The 19938-nt window shown below is 41.5% G+C and overlaps 1 protein-coding gene and 1 long non-coding RNA gene across 3 annotated transcripts; one reads left to right on the top strand and one right to left on the bottom strand.

Annotated features, from left to right (window-relative positions):
- The first annotated feature begins 2302 nt into the window (after positions 1–2302).
- GPR26 (G protein-coupled receptor 26) lies at positions 2303–18011 on the top strand. 2 transcript variants are annotated; one of them, XM_061364135.1, is made up of 3 exons: positions 2303–3392; positions 8135–8248; positions 15502–18011. In XM_061364135.1, exons 1-3 carry the CDS (start codon positions 2725–2727, stop codon positions 15731–15733), a joined length of 1014 nt encoding a protein of 337 aa, XP_061220119.1. In that variant the 5' UTR covers positions 2303–2724; the 3' UTR covers positions 15734–18011. The 2 variants fall into 2 exon arrangements, with proteins under 2 accessions (XP_061220119.1, XP_061220121.1); XM_061364137.1 differs by lacking the exon at positions 8135–8248.
- On the bottom strand, positions 15619–18327 carry LOC133218070 (uncharacterized). The gene is made up of 3 exons (XR_009727045.1): positions 17957–18327; positions 16258–16328; positions 15619–15750 (listed from the first exon to the last, which is right to left on the bottom strand). It is a non-coding gene; the product is annotated as an uncharacterized LOC133218070 (long non-coding RNA).
- Positions 18328–19938: the final 1611 nt, after the last annotated feature.

Below are 19938 nucleotides of genomic sequence, written 5' to 3'. Positions count from 1 at the left end.
GGGAGCCTCGCAGGATTGATTTGAGCCAAGGAGAAGGCTGAGCATGGGAAGGAGCAGTCACTGACACTGAGTGGGTATGAGGTTCCCCTCTACCACTGTCACAGAGTACCTGCCTCCCTCCCGCATGCCACCAAGTTTTCTCCTTTTTCACTGTCCTTCCTAGTCTCCCAGCAAGTCTTGCCACATTTTTCTTCTTGTCTCCCAGCTCTTCCCAGGTTTCTTCCTAGGGCTGGCAGTTGTATTTGCTTGCTGAGCTTTGAGCTGGCATCAGGATAGGTACTGTAACATGGAGAGCTTGCTCAGGCTGATGATGCTGGGATGCCGTTCTCAACCAGGACTGATGTTTCCTATCTAAGGAGAAGGGATCTTAAAATCATCTAATTCCAACCCTTCCTGCCACTGGCAGGGACACCTTCCACTAGCGCAGCTTGCTCCAAGCCCCTGTGTCCAACCTGGCCTTGAGCACTGCCAGGGATGGGGCAGCCACAGCTTCTCTGGGCACCCTGTGCCAGCGCCTCAGCACCCTCACAGGGAAGAGCTTCTGCCTAAGAGCTCAGCTCAGTCTCCCCTCTGGCAGGTTCAAGCCATTCCCCTTGGCCTGTCCCTACAGGCCCTTGTCCCAAGCCCCTCTCCAGGTTTCCTGCAGCCCCTTTAGGCACTGGAGCTGCTCTAAGGTCTCCCCTTCAGGAGTCTTCTCCAGGCTGACCCAGCCCAGCTCTCTCAGCCTGATGTCATAGAGAAGATCTGCATCTTCTCTCTCATCTCCTCAGCCTGCCCCTCCTAAGAGGGTAAAGACTCCTCTTATTTAAAGGGCTTTCCCCCAGGCTATTCTCATGTAGCTTTGGACCACTGCCTCCAGAAAAGACTGGCAGACACCAGAGTCCTGCTTCTCATCCACCCTGCATGAGAACATGTTTTGGAGACAGGGAGCTTGCAGTTGTACCCCATTACACTGTCCCAGAGAGTCCCATCTGCCTTTCATGACAGTCCTTTGTCCCTGTTAACTCTCTAAAGCCTGGTTTAAGAAAACAAAACAGAACTGGAAGGGAAAGGCTCTTCCTATAGCATGTAATGCTCTGACATGGTGCAGGGTGGTATGATTTAGAGCGAGGTGTCCCTGCCCATGGCAGGGGGGTTGGAACTGGATGATCTTAAGGTCCTTTCCAACCCAAACTATTCTATGATTCTATTCTATGGTGACAGCTCTGTTACTGAGTGGCTGAACCCAAGTACAGTGAAGAGCTGCTGGAAACCGAGCGTGCATGGTGCTGGCAAGGGCTGCGAGCACGGAGGAGAAATCCACCTCAGCATCTAGCTCTTGCACACGTGCAGAGGCACTTACTAAGCCACAATAGCTGTGCTGCAGGGTATCTTTTGCCTTGTTATTGTGCAGGGATTAAGGCTTGGCTGCCTTGATGAGAAAGCTGTCCTGATTGCTCACAAACTCGCAGCATTCCCAGTGAAAACTGTTTTAAAGAGACAGGAAAGGCAAGCAGAAAACAGTTCCCACTCTGCCCTTTAAAACAAACTTGATTTTAACACTTAATTATGTGCAATACAGACCCATTCCTATTTCCTTTGCCAAGCTGCTGCTTGGTTTTGATCTCACAGGGTGCTCACCCTCGCAGGGAAGGAGGCTTTGATTAGGAAGAAGCGAAGGCTGCTGAGGAGAAGAAAGCCTGACTGAATAGCAGGACCAGCAGCCCGTTGCTGCCTCTGCCACTCTCCTGCTCTGTGCCCTTGGGCATGGGGCAGTGACATTTGGGGCTTTGTTTTCCCTGTTTTTACAGGAGGAGGGGAGGCAATCGCTTTCCTCCTGCACATTGTGCTTGGAGACATAAGACTGCAAAGTGCTAAACTCGAGCAGTAAAACCATCCTGGTTAGCTTAATGACAGCTCCAGAGAAGTAGCAGAATGCATCCATTATTTTTCCCCTCATCTTTTTGAGCACAGCTAATGAAGAGAAACGAAAACCCCTTGCTGAGTGCAAGCAGCAACTGTGAAAGTGATGCACCGAGACGTAGGAAACACACTGGAGTGCAGGAATTCGGTTACACGGCTGTTGGCAAATTAATGGCTAAATCAATTAAATGGAAGCATGGGATTCTCTTGAGGAAAGTCTAGTCGCAAGGAGAAGGGGAGGGGTTGTGGGGTGGGGATGACATAATCACGTTTGCGAATCACCAGCAGTGTGCATGCTTTAATCCATTAATGGGGTTTTTATCTGTGATCATAAAAAGCAGGTTACATTCAGCCTGGAAGGGAGTGAGGGTTGGAGGAGAGGGGAGGGGAGAGCAAGAGCAAGAGACAGAGACAGAGACAGACAGAAAGCAAGAGAGAAGGGGAGCACAATTCACTCGGTGAATTGCCTGCGAGCTTGGGGCTGCTAATTAGGGATCTCAGCAGAGCAGTATAACCCTCTCTCCTTCCAATGGACAGAATGGAGACAGTGGTTCAGTCCTGCTGATATTTTTTAAGCCCTCCTCGCAGTTTGATGGGCATTCCCAGTGCTTTTGTGCACGTCTCGGGAAGCGTTGACGTGGAAAGGAGCAGCGAGGAGGGGGAGGTTGGAGACAAAAACTGCAGCTCTTCTAAAAATACGGAGGGCATGCAAGAGTGTGAGCAGGCTGGGGAGGAGGGCGAGGTGGGTGCACCTTGCACCATGTTCCCCGGGTGCCAACGTGGAGCAGTTTCGGAGATGTCCCTCCTGTGACTGGACGCACCATGAGCATCTGGGAGGTGATCCTGGCTTTCGTGGTGGTGGTGCTGATGCTCGTGGCCCTGCTGGCCAACGTGCTGGTGCTGATGTGCTTCCTGTACAGCGCTGACATCCGCAAGCAGGTCCCAGGATTGTTCATCCTCAACCTCACCTTCTGCAACCTGTTGATGACTGTTTTGAACATGCCCCTGACCTTGGCTGGGATCATTTACAAGAGTCAACCAGGAGGAGATCAGATCTGCCACATTGTGGGTTTCCTGGAGACTTTCCTCACCACAAACTCCATGTTGAGCATGGCAGCTTTGAGCATTGACAGGTGGATTGCTGTGGTCTTCCCTCTAAGTTATCACTCCAAAATGAGGTACAGAGATGCTGCTCTCATACTGAGCTACACGTGGTTGCACTCAGTGTCGTTCCCGATAGTGGCAGCTTCTCTCTCCTGGGTGGGTTTCCATCACCTCTATGCCTCCTGCACCCTGTACAACAAGAGACCAGAGGATAGGACACAGTTTGTGATTTTCACTGGGGTCTTTCACACCCTCAGCTTCCTCCTCTCCCTTATAGTCCTGTGTTTCACATATCTAAAAGTGCTGAAGGTGGCACGGTTTCACTGTAAGCGGATTGATGTGATCACTATGCAGACCCTGGTGCTGCTTGTGGACATTCATCCCAGGTAAGGTGCCGGTGTGTTCAGCAAGCGAGACTCTTCGCTGCAGAGGAAGCAAGGACAGGGTTCGGTATGATATTAAATACAGCCTGATTTGTGTCACAGCAGGGGATGGGGAGGGGGAGAAAGCAAGCATCCTTCTTGTCAGTTTCTATTCTGCATGTTTCTTTTACTTGTATTTGTTTTACCGGCTGCAGAAGCAACACTTTTTTGTTGTGGTTAAGGGCTTGTTTGGGGGGCAGAGCAAACAAACAGGCAGTTTTGGCTGGGCATGCACTTCCCTTTGAGACAGTGATCAAATCACTGCCATTTGTGTCCTAAGGTGGATTTAGCAATCCATAGATTTGCATTTTTTGGCACTGTCAGCCCAAAACACTGCTGGATCCCTAAGAAGGAGCAGGCAGAGGCTGCACGTGTCCCTTCAGTTGGAATTCTGTTGGGAAGCTGGGTGCTGTGTCCCACTCCTTCACCCGGCAGTTTCCCTATCGCCATGCCCTCTGTAACTTTATCTTTCCTGAAGGCAGAATTGTCAGGGAGTAACATCTGCAAAATGCATACACTCAAGTGCCTATGCTTACATCTAAGTGAGAGACTTCAGTAGTGATGTTAATACGACAAGCAAAGGGAAGTATAAAGTTCACTTCAAATTACAGTCTTTAAGCAAGACCCTTGTGCCTAGACAGAGGAAGAGAAAAGTCTCTGGGGGCTGGGAGAATAAAGAGGTTGAAAGCAAGTTCCAAACGGGAATGAATGTGTCCTGGATACTGCGCAAAGTGTCACATCAGGGATTAGACACAAACTATAAATCCTGCATGAATAGGTATGTCTGGATCTGGAAGGGATGCAGATTTGGTGTCTGATACAGGGGCAGAAGTCTGCCTGGAGATAAGGAAAGCTGAGAGCAGTCAAAAAGGGCAGTCCCAAGCCAAACATCCCACCCGATCCCCCTTCGATGTCCTTTGCTCTGCAAGCTGGAACAGCTCTCTCCATTAGCAGCCAGCCAGCAGCAGGGCTTCAGGACTGAAAGCAATGTGGCTGTCCTCGAAAAGAGGTCATAATTTGGGGATTCCTAAGCCTAAGACAAATAAATCTGAAAGGATCAGGGCAGGACAGCACACTGTTAGAGGAACAGGAACATTTGCTCAGAATTCTCCACTTAAGCTGTTTGGTCTTTCTCTTGACCAAGTATGCAGAGCAGAACTTTGGGCAACTCCTATAACTGTTCTTGAGAAACACTTGTATAAATCTTCCCTTATTCGCTAAGTCACATAGAGGAAAAAACACTCTCCTGCCCTACGTGCTGTCTGGCTGCTAAACTGTGCCTCAACTGGTCTTAGCTCCTGCACGCACTGTGAGATGTGGTGGTTACTCCCTGACGGTGCCATAAACCCACCAGAGCTATTTGAAATAGCAATCATTGTGCCTAATGCTTAAAGTATGCTTGGACTGCACAGCAAAGTTTAGGAAAAGGACAAAGATCTCAGTGCTCTTTCCCCTCCTCTGCATTTTTTCTGGTCTAGGTTAACTTGAGGATGTGTGCAGTCATTGCACAGAGGGGTGGATTCAATGGGGCTGTGGGAATATCTCCTTTCTTCAGAGGAGGCAAATAACCTATAGTACTAACTCTTATTTATCTCTCACATCAGGTTATTCTAATGCTTCTCTCTAAGAAAGGAGAGTTTTAGTTTCCTTTTTAGACTGCATAACTGGTGGCTGATATGGTCTGTGGTGATGTTGCCTTAACTGGGACAGCTACGGCCACTGAAAGGGCTAGACCTCAGATAGCCTTCCCTGCTGTGAGAGCTACGCAAAAGCTGAAGGTCTCCTGGAGAAGTCAGTGACATTCATAAAGCTCTGAGATAGCAACAGCATCATTTGAATCACAGAAGTGATATATATATATATATACAGGTGGTTTCAGTGTTTACCATAGTGCCTAACACCATAGGCATGGATGCTGGGGGAATTGGCGTGAGAGAACTAAGTTTGCAGTCCCACCTTAGACTACCCTGCCTTCTCTGGCTTCTCGCACGGTCTAGTTTCAAGGCTGAGAAATGTGTACAGACAATTTTCTGCTTCCCATGACTCAGAATCCACCCGCAAGGGGGTCCAGCGACAGGCATTATGACAGATGGCTTCATTACCTGTGACTTGGAAAGGCATGAGTGATCTTCTGAAGATCATGCAAGACGAGTACAGAGTAAGCCTCTAAATACCACACAGATTCATGTGAATGTTGAGGGCACTTGCCCTTTCAAGTTACCTTAGGCATTTTTACTGGATACTGCTTTTTTCTTGACTTTGTTCTTAAGACCAAGATATCTTTGGCATTGTGAGAAGTTTGGGCAAGATCCCACTTAAGTGCTTAACCCATGTGTTTCTTCACTCAAATTATCTATACTATATTTTTGGTGTATTCAGCTCTATGCATCTCTAAGGTCCAGTATCTCATAAATGCTGTTTAAAATACCAAACCTTCAAAGGGATATTTCCAAGATTTTCCAAGATATTAAGATCTTTAAACAAAAGCTTAGTCAATAATCCACTTCTATTACTAGTGTCACTGCTGGAGCTCACATGCATGCTCTTATCTTAGTGCATGAAAGTGTGTGCAAAAGCAGAGTACTCATCTGCATACATTGTCTATGTGAAGAAGTGAGATAAAATACCTTCCCCTGTGATGTGGTGTTTATCAGCTACACCTGGGAAGGCTGAACAAAAGAAACTGGTTGAAGAGTATCAGGACTTCCCAAGTCATGTGTGAGCTCCAGGGCTGAAAGACAGTTTTCTGTGTGCCAGGAAGGAAAAGATGTTACTGGAGAAACTGTTAGAGACAAAAACCATGCCACCTTTACACCCTAACACACCCCCCCCCCCCAGTTTAACCTACTTTGGAGATTGCTTTTCCTACATCACTGTGTGCCTGGGATACTATGAATTTAATAACACACGACTTAGGTTAAGCTGTCAAAGATCATCTGTCTGCACCTAAAAATACTCCAAGTTCTCTAGCTCTTGCAGAACTGAAAGTACAAAGGTGGACTTTTTTCCCTTCTGAGCTGTCATTTCTAGCTGCAAATAACTCAGACGCAGAACATGTAACACATTTAGATGTGTTTTCATTCTACTTACGCATATTCTCTGACAGGAAGACAATTTGTTATTTCTAGGAGAACAAACTTTTCCTTCAGAATTTATTTCATTTTGCATATCATGATAACAGCTCCGGGTACTGACAATGTATACCATTATATACCATATAAAAAACAGAGCAAAGGAAGCACATTTTCCCTACCAGAACCAAAACGTAAGACTCAATGCCACAGAGATCACTGAAGCACACTGAGATCCTCTGGGCATAACGTGTTTAGATGATGATCAAACATATGTAGATACAGCAAATAACGTAAGAGTATGACCATAAATCTCTTAGCTATTAATATGTGTAAGTGTGGAATCTGACAGTGACTCATCAGTTATAAATTTATAATAAAACCAGAGAGATTGATGGTAAGCAGTTACAAAATGCAACACATGGGCCAGACCCTTCAGTTTGCCCAAGGTGTGATTGTGTTACCATCAGATCTATGCAATGAGTCATCATGTAGCAGTGTTATGTGCGTAGAGAGGGGTTTCAGGACTCAGTCTGGCTTTGGTTTTGCCCTTTCCCAAAGGAGTTTGTTCAGCTACAGATGGCCCTGGTGCTCTGGGAAATACAACCAGTGCTGCCCATCCAATCTAACCATCTGGTGAAGAGAGTAACGCATCCATTTCCTTCAAAATGCACAAAAAGCACAGGAGTTACACAAGCAGGTAGAGAAGGAGGATGAGCTTTGATGTTATTACTCTGGTAGTAAGCTAATATGCTGATTCCAAAGGAGATTTCCTGCAGTGAAAGTGTGATCTCAGCTCCTGCTCCAATCACCTAGCTGGCACACCAAAGGCCTTACCAGCTTTTCTGATGCTCTGGTGAGATCACTGGGAGAACAAAAAGAGAAACTCTTGTCCTAAAATGCCACAGGTAGCAAAAAATCCCAGGGGGTGACTAATTTGTACCTGTTTAGTTGGGAATCAAGCCTGGTGTGAGGCGAGCAGTCAGAATATCACAGTGCTGTGGATTTATTATATGGTTCCCAGATTTGCAGAACATTCAGCACAGGCAGAGCACAAAAGATTTATGGCCACACAGTTCACAGCTATGGGATACAGTGATTGCTCCAACGTTGGGCTGAATGTTGAGAGCATGATTTTCCCCTGTTATTATTTCATTGTGTTTTATTGCTTATCTTGCTGAGAAGTTTCTCCTATCTGAGGTAGTGATGTTGGAATTGCTGTTTCTAGGGAAGTAGCATGCTGCCTACCCCACTCTGGATATTTTCCAAGTCTCTGAATAACATGAGGCAAACTCTGGGTTCAAAATACTGCTTACAGTAATTCAAAAAGGAGCTGTAACTGAATTGAAGGCTGAATACCACCACTTTCACTATATATAAACCTATATGACGGGGGTGTGTGCATATGAATGTATAACCATGTATTTCTCAGTGATTGTTTTTGGAGAGTAGGATGATCATACGATGAATTAATACTTGGTATTGCCCCACATAAATGCAGTGCACCTGGTATTGACTTCTGTGATTACAACAGTTCCTGGAAAGATTGATTTCCATCATTCCATAAGTAAAGCCATTAAAACCTGCTACCTGATATTATGATTCATGTTCTTGTTTGTGTTGAATGTCACGCAGCGTAAGAGAGCGTTGTCTAGAAGAACAAAAGAGGAGGAGGCAGCGAGCAACAAAGAAAATAAGTACCTTTATTGGTACTTTCATACTTTGTTTTGCACCTTATGTAATTACAAGGTAAGTGTGAACCTACATACTGGAAAAGAGTACTGAGATGCACTCTTAGCTCAGAGAAGTAGGGCACTCCGAGCCAGAATATGATTCAAGTCTCCTGTAAAAATGTTGTGCACTGTTTCAACTCTTATGACAGAGACTGCATTTACTGAGCTAAAGAAGCCCTATATAAAACGCCATAGTGCTTATGTGATACAATCTTGATGCAGTCCGTGAACCAAACTCTGTCCCATCAACCCAGTCAATGTGTTGGTTGCATGGGAGTAATCTAATTTAGGAAGTCAGCCCATGGGATTTTGTGGGCTATCTTCAGATTCCCACCCTGGTTCAGGGAGAGATACTTGTCTGAATATGTCAGACTGTAAAAATCTGATCAACAAGATCCAACTGAGGTGAAAACATGGTCCACAGACTTAAATGATAGTTTTGTCTGGCTGGATAGAGTTTATTAGTCATAAACATCAAATATCAAAGCTGTTCTGTTATAAGGCTAAAGAAAAATCCTGTGATTTATGGTCAGATATCTATCTATCTGCTAGTTTATCTTTGGGAATGGCTCCTGTGGGAAACACAAAATTACTCCTATGAAACATAAAGTATTGGAAAGTGAGTGTATCCAGAAAAGTGTTATCTAGTTGTTGAAGAAAATTTACAACTTGAATTCCTTATTAGAAGACTCTGGAAAAACTGAAATGCTGCTATGCAGAATAGAAAAAGAAAAGAATATTTTTAAAGTATCTCCTGTTCCAATGCTATCAAATAGAAATTATTGGGGCTGACTTCAGCCAAACTCAGATCCAACATAAATAATCATTAAAAAAGCTGAATTAAGACTTCATATAAGTGGGCATGTGCCAACCTCAACTTTTTCCAATTCAGCATAATATGTTGAATTTCTGTTTCTAACGGAACTGTTCACAAGAAGGTATTGCAATCTCTTAGTAAAAATAGAAACCTGCATGTCACATTGGTTTTATGTTCATGATAATGATAGGTAATTGATTCATGCTGTTTATTTATAACAATGTTGGAAATACATTTGTAACAGTGTTACTAGATTTACCTTCACTTTCGCTTAGTAGTCACAAAAAGACACTGTACCACACACTCTGAAAGAGTATGAGAGGATTAATAATTATGCACATTTAACTTTAGTTCTCAGGTTATAAGATATTGAAGTATCTGTCGCAGTGCAAATGGTTAATTTTCATTTTATGCTGGGTCTCTGAACTTAATGAGAATCGTCACAGTCCCAGAATAGCTGGCAGCTTCATCCTGAGTGACGCCGAGTGCTCTAACCAGAACTGTCAGAAGTATTTTTGTGCTCCTCCATAGGCATCTCAGCCCAGGAAACAGGCACCACCTCCTTCACCTTCTCTTAACTCTGTGGCATCCTAATTTGTTTCCCAGTTAACTTAAGATACAGAAGAGGGGTTAGAAAAATCCTTAGCCTCCTCTCTTTAGTCCATACAAGGGCCATTTAAATATTCCCCTTCAGTCTGTTGAGGACTGATAGCTTTGCCAGAGAGAGCAACAATGAGAAGAGTCAAAATATAGCTTTCTGAATGCATGAAGATGCTTGCCTGCCCAGGGGTAGACTTGAACATTTGTCAGGCAGGGTAAAGGCTATCATTTTCCTGGACTTTTCAGTTCTGAAACATCAGGGGGATTCTGCTCAACAAGCTACAGGGAATTATGGAATCATACAATTCTAGAATGGTTTTGGTTGAAGGGACCTTGAAGCTCATCCAGTTCCAAATCCTGCCATGGGCAGGGACACCTTCCACTAGAGCAGCTTGCTCCAAGTGCCATCCAGCCTGGCCTTGAATGCTGCCAGAGGTGGGAATTCCCTCTTTAGCTACTTGAAAGACTTTGCTGGACACTATACTGTTCTAGGACTTCCCTATGTCTCACATGTATGGCTGAGGGTGCTGAAGTCAAGGAGACTAGGAGGCTTTTGAGCTTAATTATGTAAGCCAGTATTATCTTCTGGACCAAGTCCAGTGCTTTGTAGGTAGAGGCAGAGATGGAGGCAGTCAATCAGTTCAAGGCAGTGAACAGAAGACAGTTAATGAACTCTGTTGCTCAGCTTCCCATTTGGACAGCCAACTCTAACCAGCAATACGCTTAAATTAAATGCGCTTTTAAGTACTGCATGTACTGAGGGGTGAAAGCAGCAAATCAAAGCTTTTATTATAAAACATCTTTCTGCTTCCACACTAAAAACTAATAGTTGTCTCTAGCCATTCCATGAACCAGTCACAGAATTGTGATAATAACCCTAACCAGATAAATTCTTCTCTAGATAAACCAGAGTTTTTCAGATTACATTAAGGTAAAAATCAGTTTAGGCACCTCTTTTATCAAGAAAATGCCCTTCTAATTAGTTCAGTAGCTGACTTTAAGTAGAATCTGATTCTTTTTGCTTCAGTGTTTCCACTTTACCTATATGACAGTTGTATTACCCCATAGTAAATATTTCTAGGCATAGCTTGTTTCTTGGTTTGTAAATATTCTATTAGTACACATCTCTTCTGCTGCTATGTTTATCATTATGCAGTTCAATAGCATTGTTCAAAACACTTTCTGCAAGGAGCTTTTGCATAAGAAAACTTAAAGTCATACCAATTTCTCATATTCATTTCCAATTCCAGGTATTTCATATTGAAATACAGAACTTTGCATGTGTAAGTTAATAAGTGCTGTCAATGTGCGAGGAAATGGGCCTTGAATTAAAAATCCTGAAGTAATATCAGAAAGAAGTTCATAACCCCAGTCCTCAGATTACAGAGGATAGGCAGAAGATTAATATTCTCTTTATCGTCTCTGGGGAACAAGGATAAGCAAACTGCAACTATGCTTTTAAATTGGTTGCCTGCCTTCTGCATGCAGATCTTGCTCAGGCAGGCACAGCTTAAGAATTCTTCTGCAAGTTATGTTCCTGCCTGTCAGTGCATATAAATACATGATTTTCCTATGCAATCTTAGGCTGACACATCTGAAGAAAGAGGCCTTCTGGTCACAAGCTTCAGCTGATGTTAGGTAATTTTCCTCCTGGGCGGAAAAACCTTTTGGTACAAGCTGGCCAGTCCTGTTTGCTACCTTCATATCTCTCTGCTGGGAGATGGTTCTTGCAGCTGTGTGGAACAGGAACAACTAAAAGCAATGGTTTGCAGGATTTGCAGGCCTAGCTACAGGAGTCCAAAATTGGTTCTGCTTCCTCCCAGAAGCTGTCTGGTTGTAATACACGCATCACTTCAGATGCAAAACTGGCTAAGAGTAAATGAGGTAATGATAACTGTGATGCCATTGTTTGTATTAGGAAACAATTACTGAAATAGGGCTTTTTCACTAGCAACACAGCATACAAAGAATTCAGTCTACCAAGCAACAAAGTGAAAATAAAGTAAAATAAACATCAAGATAGAACTCATGCTCAGCTTCTTCATATCAATAGCACAATAGAAACAAATAAAAGTATAATTCTGATACTATGGGACTTGTGTGGAGACAAAAAGAATCTGAAATATGACAGAAATATTAGGAATGCAAGAGCTGATACAAATCCTTAAGGAAAGGACTGTGTTTCTTCTTGTGAGAACTACATCATCTACCAGCTCCAAATACACTGCCAGCTTTGTTTCGCTCCTGAACATCGAGACATTTTAGCTTCTTTAAGACTGGTTTATCCATAGTTTTCCCTGTAACTCAGTTAAGTTCTCAGGTTTATGCAATACATAACAGGTATCTTGCCGTTGTAGGAGCCTTCCAGCTGGACATGTACATGTTCATGAAAAAATTTTACAGTAGTGATTAACTTCATGTGTACATAAAGGGCTTTCAGTGTGTATTACCTGCATAAGAGATCAAAGTATCAAGTGTCAAGTACCACAGCAAAGCATCTTTTAGTTTGAAATAAAAAGATATTGAAGATCAGCAGCAGAAGAGTGGCTTATGGAAGCAAGATAGGAAATTATGTAGCTGAAACTCTAGAATTTAATTTACAGGTAGCACTGAAATATTAATGCTCCTTCACTGAAAATGTCTTCTTTCTGGCTGAAACATTTCAAGAATATTGAAGCTATGCATGTAATTTCCTTCATAAATGAGAAACAAAACCTTCTTTCAGAGGCAATAAAGTACGGGACGTGCCTTGAAAGACTGAAATTTGTTTGTACACAAAATAGAATTGCACAAATTCTGTATTTGCTGCTTGATAGCTGCAAATGTAATTTACCATCAAAAATAATACACAAGAATTGTGAAATGTGTAAATATCAAGGATGCTTTAGGAACATAATCAAAGAAAACATTTCAAAGTGTTCGTTAAAGTGTAGGTTTAGCTGATCAGTCAGTGAAGGTAAAATTAGTAAGTCTAGGCTTGCAGCTCTATTTGGTATGCTTTAAATGGAGATTGTTAACATCTTGTAGAACTGACTGACAGAGACTCAGGCACAAATCTGTCATATTTTGGTCATTTGAGGCATCCAGTGGATTTAATTGAATTCAATCATATTCACGTCTATAAACCGTCCAGTAAAAAGTAAATCCACCAGATAAAATTTAACACAATGAAACTCAAAATACAAAGAAGGCATCGAATATATGAAGCAAAGAATCACAAAGATGGCTCGTGGTAGATTACAAAGCAAATATGACTCAGTAGATGATTAATTTCCAAATAGTAAATTCTCATTTTAAATCATAACAATGTGGGTGTCAGAAAGTACATTTTATTAAACAAGAGGGATCACACTAAATGAGACCACCTGGCAGTGTGAGCAAATGATGATTATGTCTGGGTTTCGATCCTACTTTGTAAGAAAGATATCAGCCAGGAAATGCAAGGAAAGGTTGAAAGAACGACATCATTTGTTTGGTGCAGATGAAAAGAGAGAGAAATGGACAGATGGCCGTTCTTTGCTATCTCAAAGCTGCATACAGTGAGAAGCTGACACAAGTGGTACTAGTGGAGGGGCAAGAGCAATTCCCAACTATTTTCATGTAACATAGCCTCATCATCTCAAATGTCTCACACATTTGTGAACCCAAAGAGTGTTTTGGCTAATGTCACCACCCCTAAAAGCATCATCTTACAGGTGCACCTCACTTCCAATGAAAGTGATACACAGTGCGAATAAATTGCTAGCACAAAATGCACACAACTATGCTCAGTATTAGAATTACCAATACTGTGACAGTGGCTAAAGCCCCAGCACTACGTGCAGACCATGGTGCTAAGCCCAGCGTACATATCTAGGGAGATACAGAGCTTTTGCCTTGGAGTTTGCAGTCTAGGCAAACTAGAATGGAGAGAGAAGACAGAATCTTGGAGTCAGTGGTGTAACAAATTAAGGCTCCTAAGTCCCACTTCATGCTCAAATGATGGTCAAATGGTCTCATGCTCAAATGCCATCTGCTCAGATGGCAGACCATACCATCTGCCAGTGCTATTTTAAAAAACATGATGTAGTGAAAGTTTATGGAATGGGAACAAAATGACTAAGGAAAAAATCCTCATCCCTAAACTGCTTGAAGTACCAACACTATTGCCATTGCTGCTGCAAGAACCATACTGCAGAATGCACCTCGGAGATGGTGCATTTTCTGAAGACACATTAGCAATTGAAGTATTTTCCAGGCTAGTTTGACAGCACCTTCTGCTGAGGACCTTGTGGAGATATCAATATTTCACTGTTAAATTTACTCTGTCCTGGTACAAAGTGATCTCTCTGTGTTAGAGCAGGTATGAGGAATACATAAAGCTCTTCCTTCTCTCCCTAAATCCCCTAATAAGTTAAAAGTTTTGCCTTGCTGTATTTGTTGCAGATGTAAGGGTTTTGCCTTTAAAAGTAGCTTTTAAATTCAAGATATATTATGCCATCTCTCAAAGATGCATTTTCTTTCCTTGTGTGCTTTTCCTGTGACCCAGACAAACTGTTTAAAGGATCAAACTCTCTAGGAGCTGGACTGGTTAAGAAAGCCAGATAGCACTGGTGATGGTGTTTCTTGGATGCTGAAGAGGGGACCTAAAATCACAAGTTCAGCCTAGATACTTGACTTTTAGACAGCTAATGGTAGGGGAATATGACTCCCATAAGACCAAGCAATGGCACTTTGTGGCCCTCAAAGTGTGGTTTTGCATCAATATTTCAAAAATCATTTTAGGTTATACAGAAATAACCTTATACAATACTTGTGGTTAAATTTGGTGTGCATGATGGATTCAGTGGTGACACTAAGTGTGAAAGTCATCAGGAAACATATCTGGGGAGATGATATTCCTGTCATTCCCTTTAGAGCTATATTAAGTCTGTGATGAACTTCAGCTGTCAGAAATGTGATCTTATGACACACACTAGAAAAATACACAAAAGCATTAAATAAAGAAAATATATAATGAAGTGAAATGTTACTGTCTAACAAGAAATCTTTTTAGGACTGAAAACCATGGAGTCACTACAGAAAGTAACACACATTGTCTGTATGGATAAATTTGGCACAGAGCCTAAAAGTGTAATGGTTGAGGATATGTTATGTAGGAAATGATTTTGAGTAGATGCTGTGTGACCTATTTCATCAGCAGTAAACTTTCTGTGAAGTGTTGACCTGCTTACCACAGAATATTTATGATCTCCACAGTGGTGTTCACTACATAGTACAAATAGGGCTAGGGTACAGTAGCCTGCAGAGAAGGGTGCCCCTTTATCAAATATCTTCATGGCCTGAGTGAGACAGATGAGTTGAAACCCCAGCTCTACATCAGAGATCTGTACTCAGTTTTTAGGCTCCAAAAGGCATAGTCTAACAGCAAATAAATGGGATCTTTTGAAGACTATCTCATATCCTGTTGGATTTATTCCATTTTATACTAAATTCTTTCAACAATTCAACATTTATTGAGGAAAATGAGTAAGAGGACCTGTTAGGAGGCAACACATCCAAGGTCTGCTTCCAGACTCAGTAAATATACAGCTAACCATACAGTCAAGGATGCCTTGAAGTTTGGAGGCCAAAACACTCTGATAGGAGGTGTGTAATCCCATCCATAGGAATAGACCTCAACTTTACATTTGCAGTGTTAGAAATGCATAAGTGGAGGACTACATTTTCATTTTCATGAGTATGCCATTCTTTTGTTTTCTTGCAGTATTCCAGGCATAAATTGGTGTTTTGGGGGCGTCTTTGCCTTACAATTGTGCTGTTCTACATTTTAAATGCGAATATTCACTCTTTTACCCTCCCTCTTTCCACAGACTTGTTGAATTATCCTCTGCAGTCCACATCAACTCCCACTGGGGAATCATTTCCAAGTGCTTAGCTTACAGCAAAGCTGTTTCAGACCCTTTTGTGTATTCTTTGCTACGGCATCAGTACAAGAAGACATGGAAAGACATCATAAACAAGATCCTCAAAAGAAGCTCCATCAATTCCTCTGCCCTCACGAGCGAATCGCACAATAGGAATATATTGCAGCTGAACGAATGAGGAGCCTGGTATGGGACCTACAAGACACATAACATGATATATAGGAAACAAAAGTAACTGGCCTATCCCTAGTATCCTCAGCTGTCAAGGTTTCGGGAGGCAGTCCTGGACAGGTTGAAGCCCAGCCCATGTTCCTCCAGAAACCCATGTAGCATCTAAGGGAGGCAGGCTGTTTTGTACCTCCTGCCTCCGACTAAGAGTGTTATCGATCTGTGGTCCTGCAGGCTTCACTAATACAAACCTCCCATTGATCTCCATCAGCAGTTACACATACATATAGGGGAAAAAACTAGTCTTCAACAAAAGGACTCATGACAGTAATGGGAGCAAACTGGTGCCATCACAGGTTCATTCTAAAAAGCCACAGAGGGATATTTGTGCTGCGTTTTTCACTGACTGCAGGTAACACTCCCTCCAATGGGGATGCCAACCTGGCTTAACAAAAACCACCCCAACCTAGTTCCTTGAGTAGGTCGTGTATAGAACACCTCTTAACAGGAAAAGCTTAATAGAAATATCTTTACCTAGATACTCATTGAGCCCAAAGCATCTTTCAAATTCTTCTAATACACAGTTTTTGAACAATCCTGTAGAACTGAAGGAAGAAAATATCACTTTGAAGTACTGTCTGGCTGGATTCAGCCCTGTCTTCTCTAAGTTTTTCAAGTAATTTCCACAGAATCCCGTTAGTTTTCTCCCCATTAAATTACAGCAAAATAGAAGTGGTAGACAGGATGGAAAGGTCATGATGCCTCCTGCATACCTTGCAGTATATCTGAGCTATAAAGAGACAGATTTTGCTCAAAGCTGGAGAACTGGGCCCTGGGCCTAAAGGAAAAAATACCCCAAAGCACCAACCCCCTCAGAACCACCCACCAAACAACAAAACCTACGAAAATAACCCCAAAATTGCTTTTTCTAATGTCATTAATTGTGGTTATTTTGCCTACAGATATGTTACTTAAGGGAAAGATGAGCCTAAAGCTGAGTTTGAAAGTATAATTTCCAAACCAAATAGAGTAAAAATAATAGACCCCCCCCACTCCACCATGAGTGCAGCCAATCTGAATCCACATCTCAACATGCAAATCTCAGTTTTCAGTATAGATCTCAATAGCTGTAGACTACAGTTATGCACAGTAAAGTTATTAGCGTTTACTATGCCTTCAGTTCAGCCTACAGCTAATATAGGCTTAAATACCAGTAAAATTTTGAAAACCAGACCAATCCTACATGTCACCCTTCCTCAAACACCACCACCGTATCTTCATTTTTGCAAACATGATTTAGGTCATTGGAAGTACGACTACAGCTAGTAGATGGCTTCACAACTGTCATGTAGACCTGTGATGCTGAAGCCACCCTCTGGTGTCTAATGGAGAATTAGCTCTCCTGGGTAATTTTCAGTGACATCCCTCTCAATTCAGTGAGCACACTATGAAATGAGACAGCTTTTGAAGTGTTTTCTTATTAACTAAATTGTAAAACATCGAGGTCAATAATGAATCAGGCTTTATTTCTGTTCTGATTTTTAGGAATACTCAATTTCTGAAACAATTGGAAACAAAGCTTTTTTCCTCATAATCTCTTAAAAAAAAAATCAGATACAGAACTACTCATTTCAAATGCTTTATATTTTGACTGGCAAAAGACTTAGTACCAAATCTGACCTTAATTCTGCATACATTTTTCTACAGAAAGTGACATAAATTCCAAAAGACAACAGCAAGTTAACATCAGAAATAAAATGAATTTTTGCTGAATAGGTCAAGAAAGCTGCTGTCCAGTGGCCATAAAAAAAGAGTTTTTTTAGTAAGGGTAAATACATGCCCAGATTTTGAATAGTCTTGGTCAATCAGGCTTCATACATGCAATGACAGCTTAAATAATAGCTGATATAGCTGAATATTCGTGCTTATATTTTTCATGTTAAGAAAAGATGGTCAGCATCATATTGAGAAAATAAGGACCTCAGTACTAAAAACATGGGATTACATTTTAGTTATTACCTCCTGTGTCCCCCAGGCAAAGGGAACTGTTTGATGCCTATAGCTCTGCACAATCCCTGACAGCAAAGGTTAATGAGATAAAACAGTACATTTCCCATCACTCATTTCAAATTATCAATATCAGTCAGTTTGCAAACATTAGCACGCTCCATTTGGCAAACTCTGCCATGAATAGAAGTCTTTGATAGAACAGACATTATGTATTTGTTCATACCTTGTAAAAAGTGTTGTGTGCTGAGGTTTCTGTCTTGTGATTTAAAGCCCAGACAAGTAACTCAGTGAGGGGCTTCACCCCATCATCGGTGAATGTGGCGTCATACCTCAGCTGTTAGTCTGGAGAGCCTTTCTTGAGCCCTTAGCATAGTCCTACAGCTACAAGGAACCATAATAATATATAAATTGTCACGATTTATAAATGGAAGAATTAATATAATGAAGATCATCAACTACCATGTGAATAAAACAAAGGAGCTTAACTATAACTTTTAGTTATAAAAAAACATAATTACAATAACATATACCCACAAATATAGAGACATACTTTAAGTAAGTTTTCACAACACTTTCTTCAAAATTAGCCTTTCTCCAGATAAATAGTCTACCTCATCTTAATCATTTTACTTTAGGCATAACCTAATTTTCTCAGGTGCAATAGGTAACAACACCCAGTTCAATACTTGTTTCTTAAGAAACCCAAGTCATTTTCATGACTCATTTGTATCAGAGTGCAGGATATTAGAAAACTATTAGTGAGTTTAGAAAGACAAAATCTCTATATAGGATTGCTATATGTTTTACTAAGACCACTTTTACCTGAGTAAACTACAACATGATGATTTTTAAAGTCCACAGCTGTTGTCAACTTACATATGGGGCTGCTGCCAAAGTCAATGGGACGTTTGTATTTCAATAAAGATAGTCCCAGAAGGATTTTGAATTTCAGATCAATTATTCATATAGAGTAAGCAAAATTCCCTGAAAACAAAATAAAACACACTGTACATTTAGAATGGCTAGTTAAATATGAAGAAGGATACAGCACTGGACTTGTCTCATTATCCTTGTGTATCACAGTCAGTCACTGGTCGATTTATGTGTCACCATGAGCAATAAATCTCTCCCTTTGTATGTGTTTAAAAATTCATCTTTCTTTCATGGTGCCTTTCTTCTAGACTTAATCTTAGCGAATAAATATAATTTCCCCTTACTTACATCAGCCCTCGGACACATTGTCATATTTCTACCATCTGAAGCAGGCAGGAGTTGTAAATGCTGGTGGCTTGACAAACTGACTCAGTATACAAAGTAAAAGTAATACCTAACATTTCCTGATAACGTTTTGTAAGACACTAGAAATATGATTCTGTGTCTCGTTTGGTGCCGGACAGTCAGCTGAATTCTTATAGGCAACTGGCACAAAGCTTCTAAAATGTATGTCTAAGTGATGAATGTAGATATAACTGTCTGCTGAGTATATATGTACTATACAACACTGACTCCAGTGAGTTAGAATAATGATAAATGTAATGCACAGTACTTTATTATCTCCGATCATGAAGCAGAATTGTTCTCTTGTCTAACAAAAACACGTGTGTGTGCGTGAGAAGGGGGGGGGAGATATTTTCCATTTGTTATTTAAATATTTCTGAAGACATTTGTGAAGTATGGCTACAATGTGTGCCCAAACTATGGAACTGCATGGGCAAAACCAGTGCAGCTGCTTCAGCAATATGCAGTGTTTTGTTTGTTGGTAGCTGCGATCCATATGCAATATCTATTCCTCACATGCATGTCCAACTAACGTTTTCTTCATACCTTGTAAATTTGGCAGGCGGAACATTGGCAGATGAGGAAGGCAGTTTAGTCCACTGTGTCCTTTTACAAATTCGAGCTTTTTCCTCCATTCCTTTTACAGTTGTTTATACAATTTCAAAGTCCTAACTTTGAACTAATATCCAGCTTTATGTCATTCTTTTTGAGCAGTTTAAATGTGAAGATCTGGGTAACTGCATTTGCTAAAAACTACAAGAGACTGACAAGACTTTATTGAATAAAATACCAAGTGCCAGGTTCTCTCCTAACATAAATCGACATAATAACTGGTTGTTTCACCTAAGGATCAGGCCCCATTAGATAACTATTTCCATATTTTATAGATATGTCTTCTAAATGTGTAGAGCCCTGTATTCACAGTTT

This window comes from Neopsephotus bourkii, unplaced genomic scaffold (assembly GCF_033783945.1).
Source record: "Neopsephotus bourkii isolate Nb327-2 ecotype Australia unplaced genomic scaffold, CSIRO-AGI_Nbou_v1 NB_1189, whole genome shotgun sequence".
Lineage (NCBI taxonomy): Eukaryota > Metazoa > Chordata > Aves > Psittaciformes > Psittacidae > Neopsephotus > Neopsephotus bourkii.
This window is presented reverse-complemented; position numbering and strand designations above follow the sequence as displayed.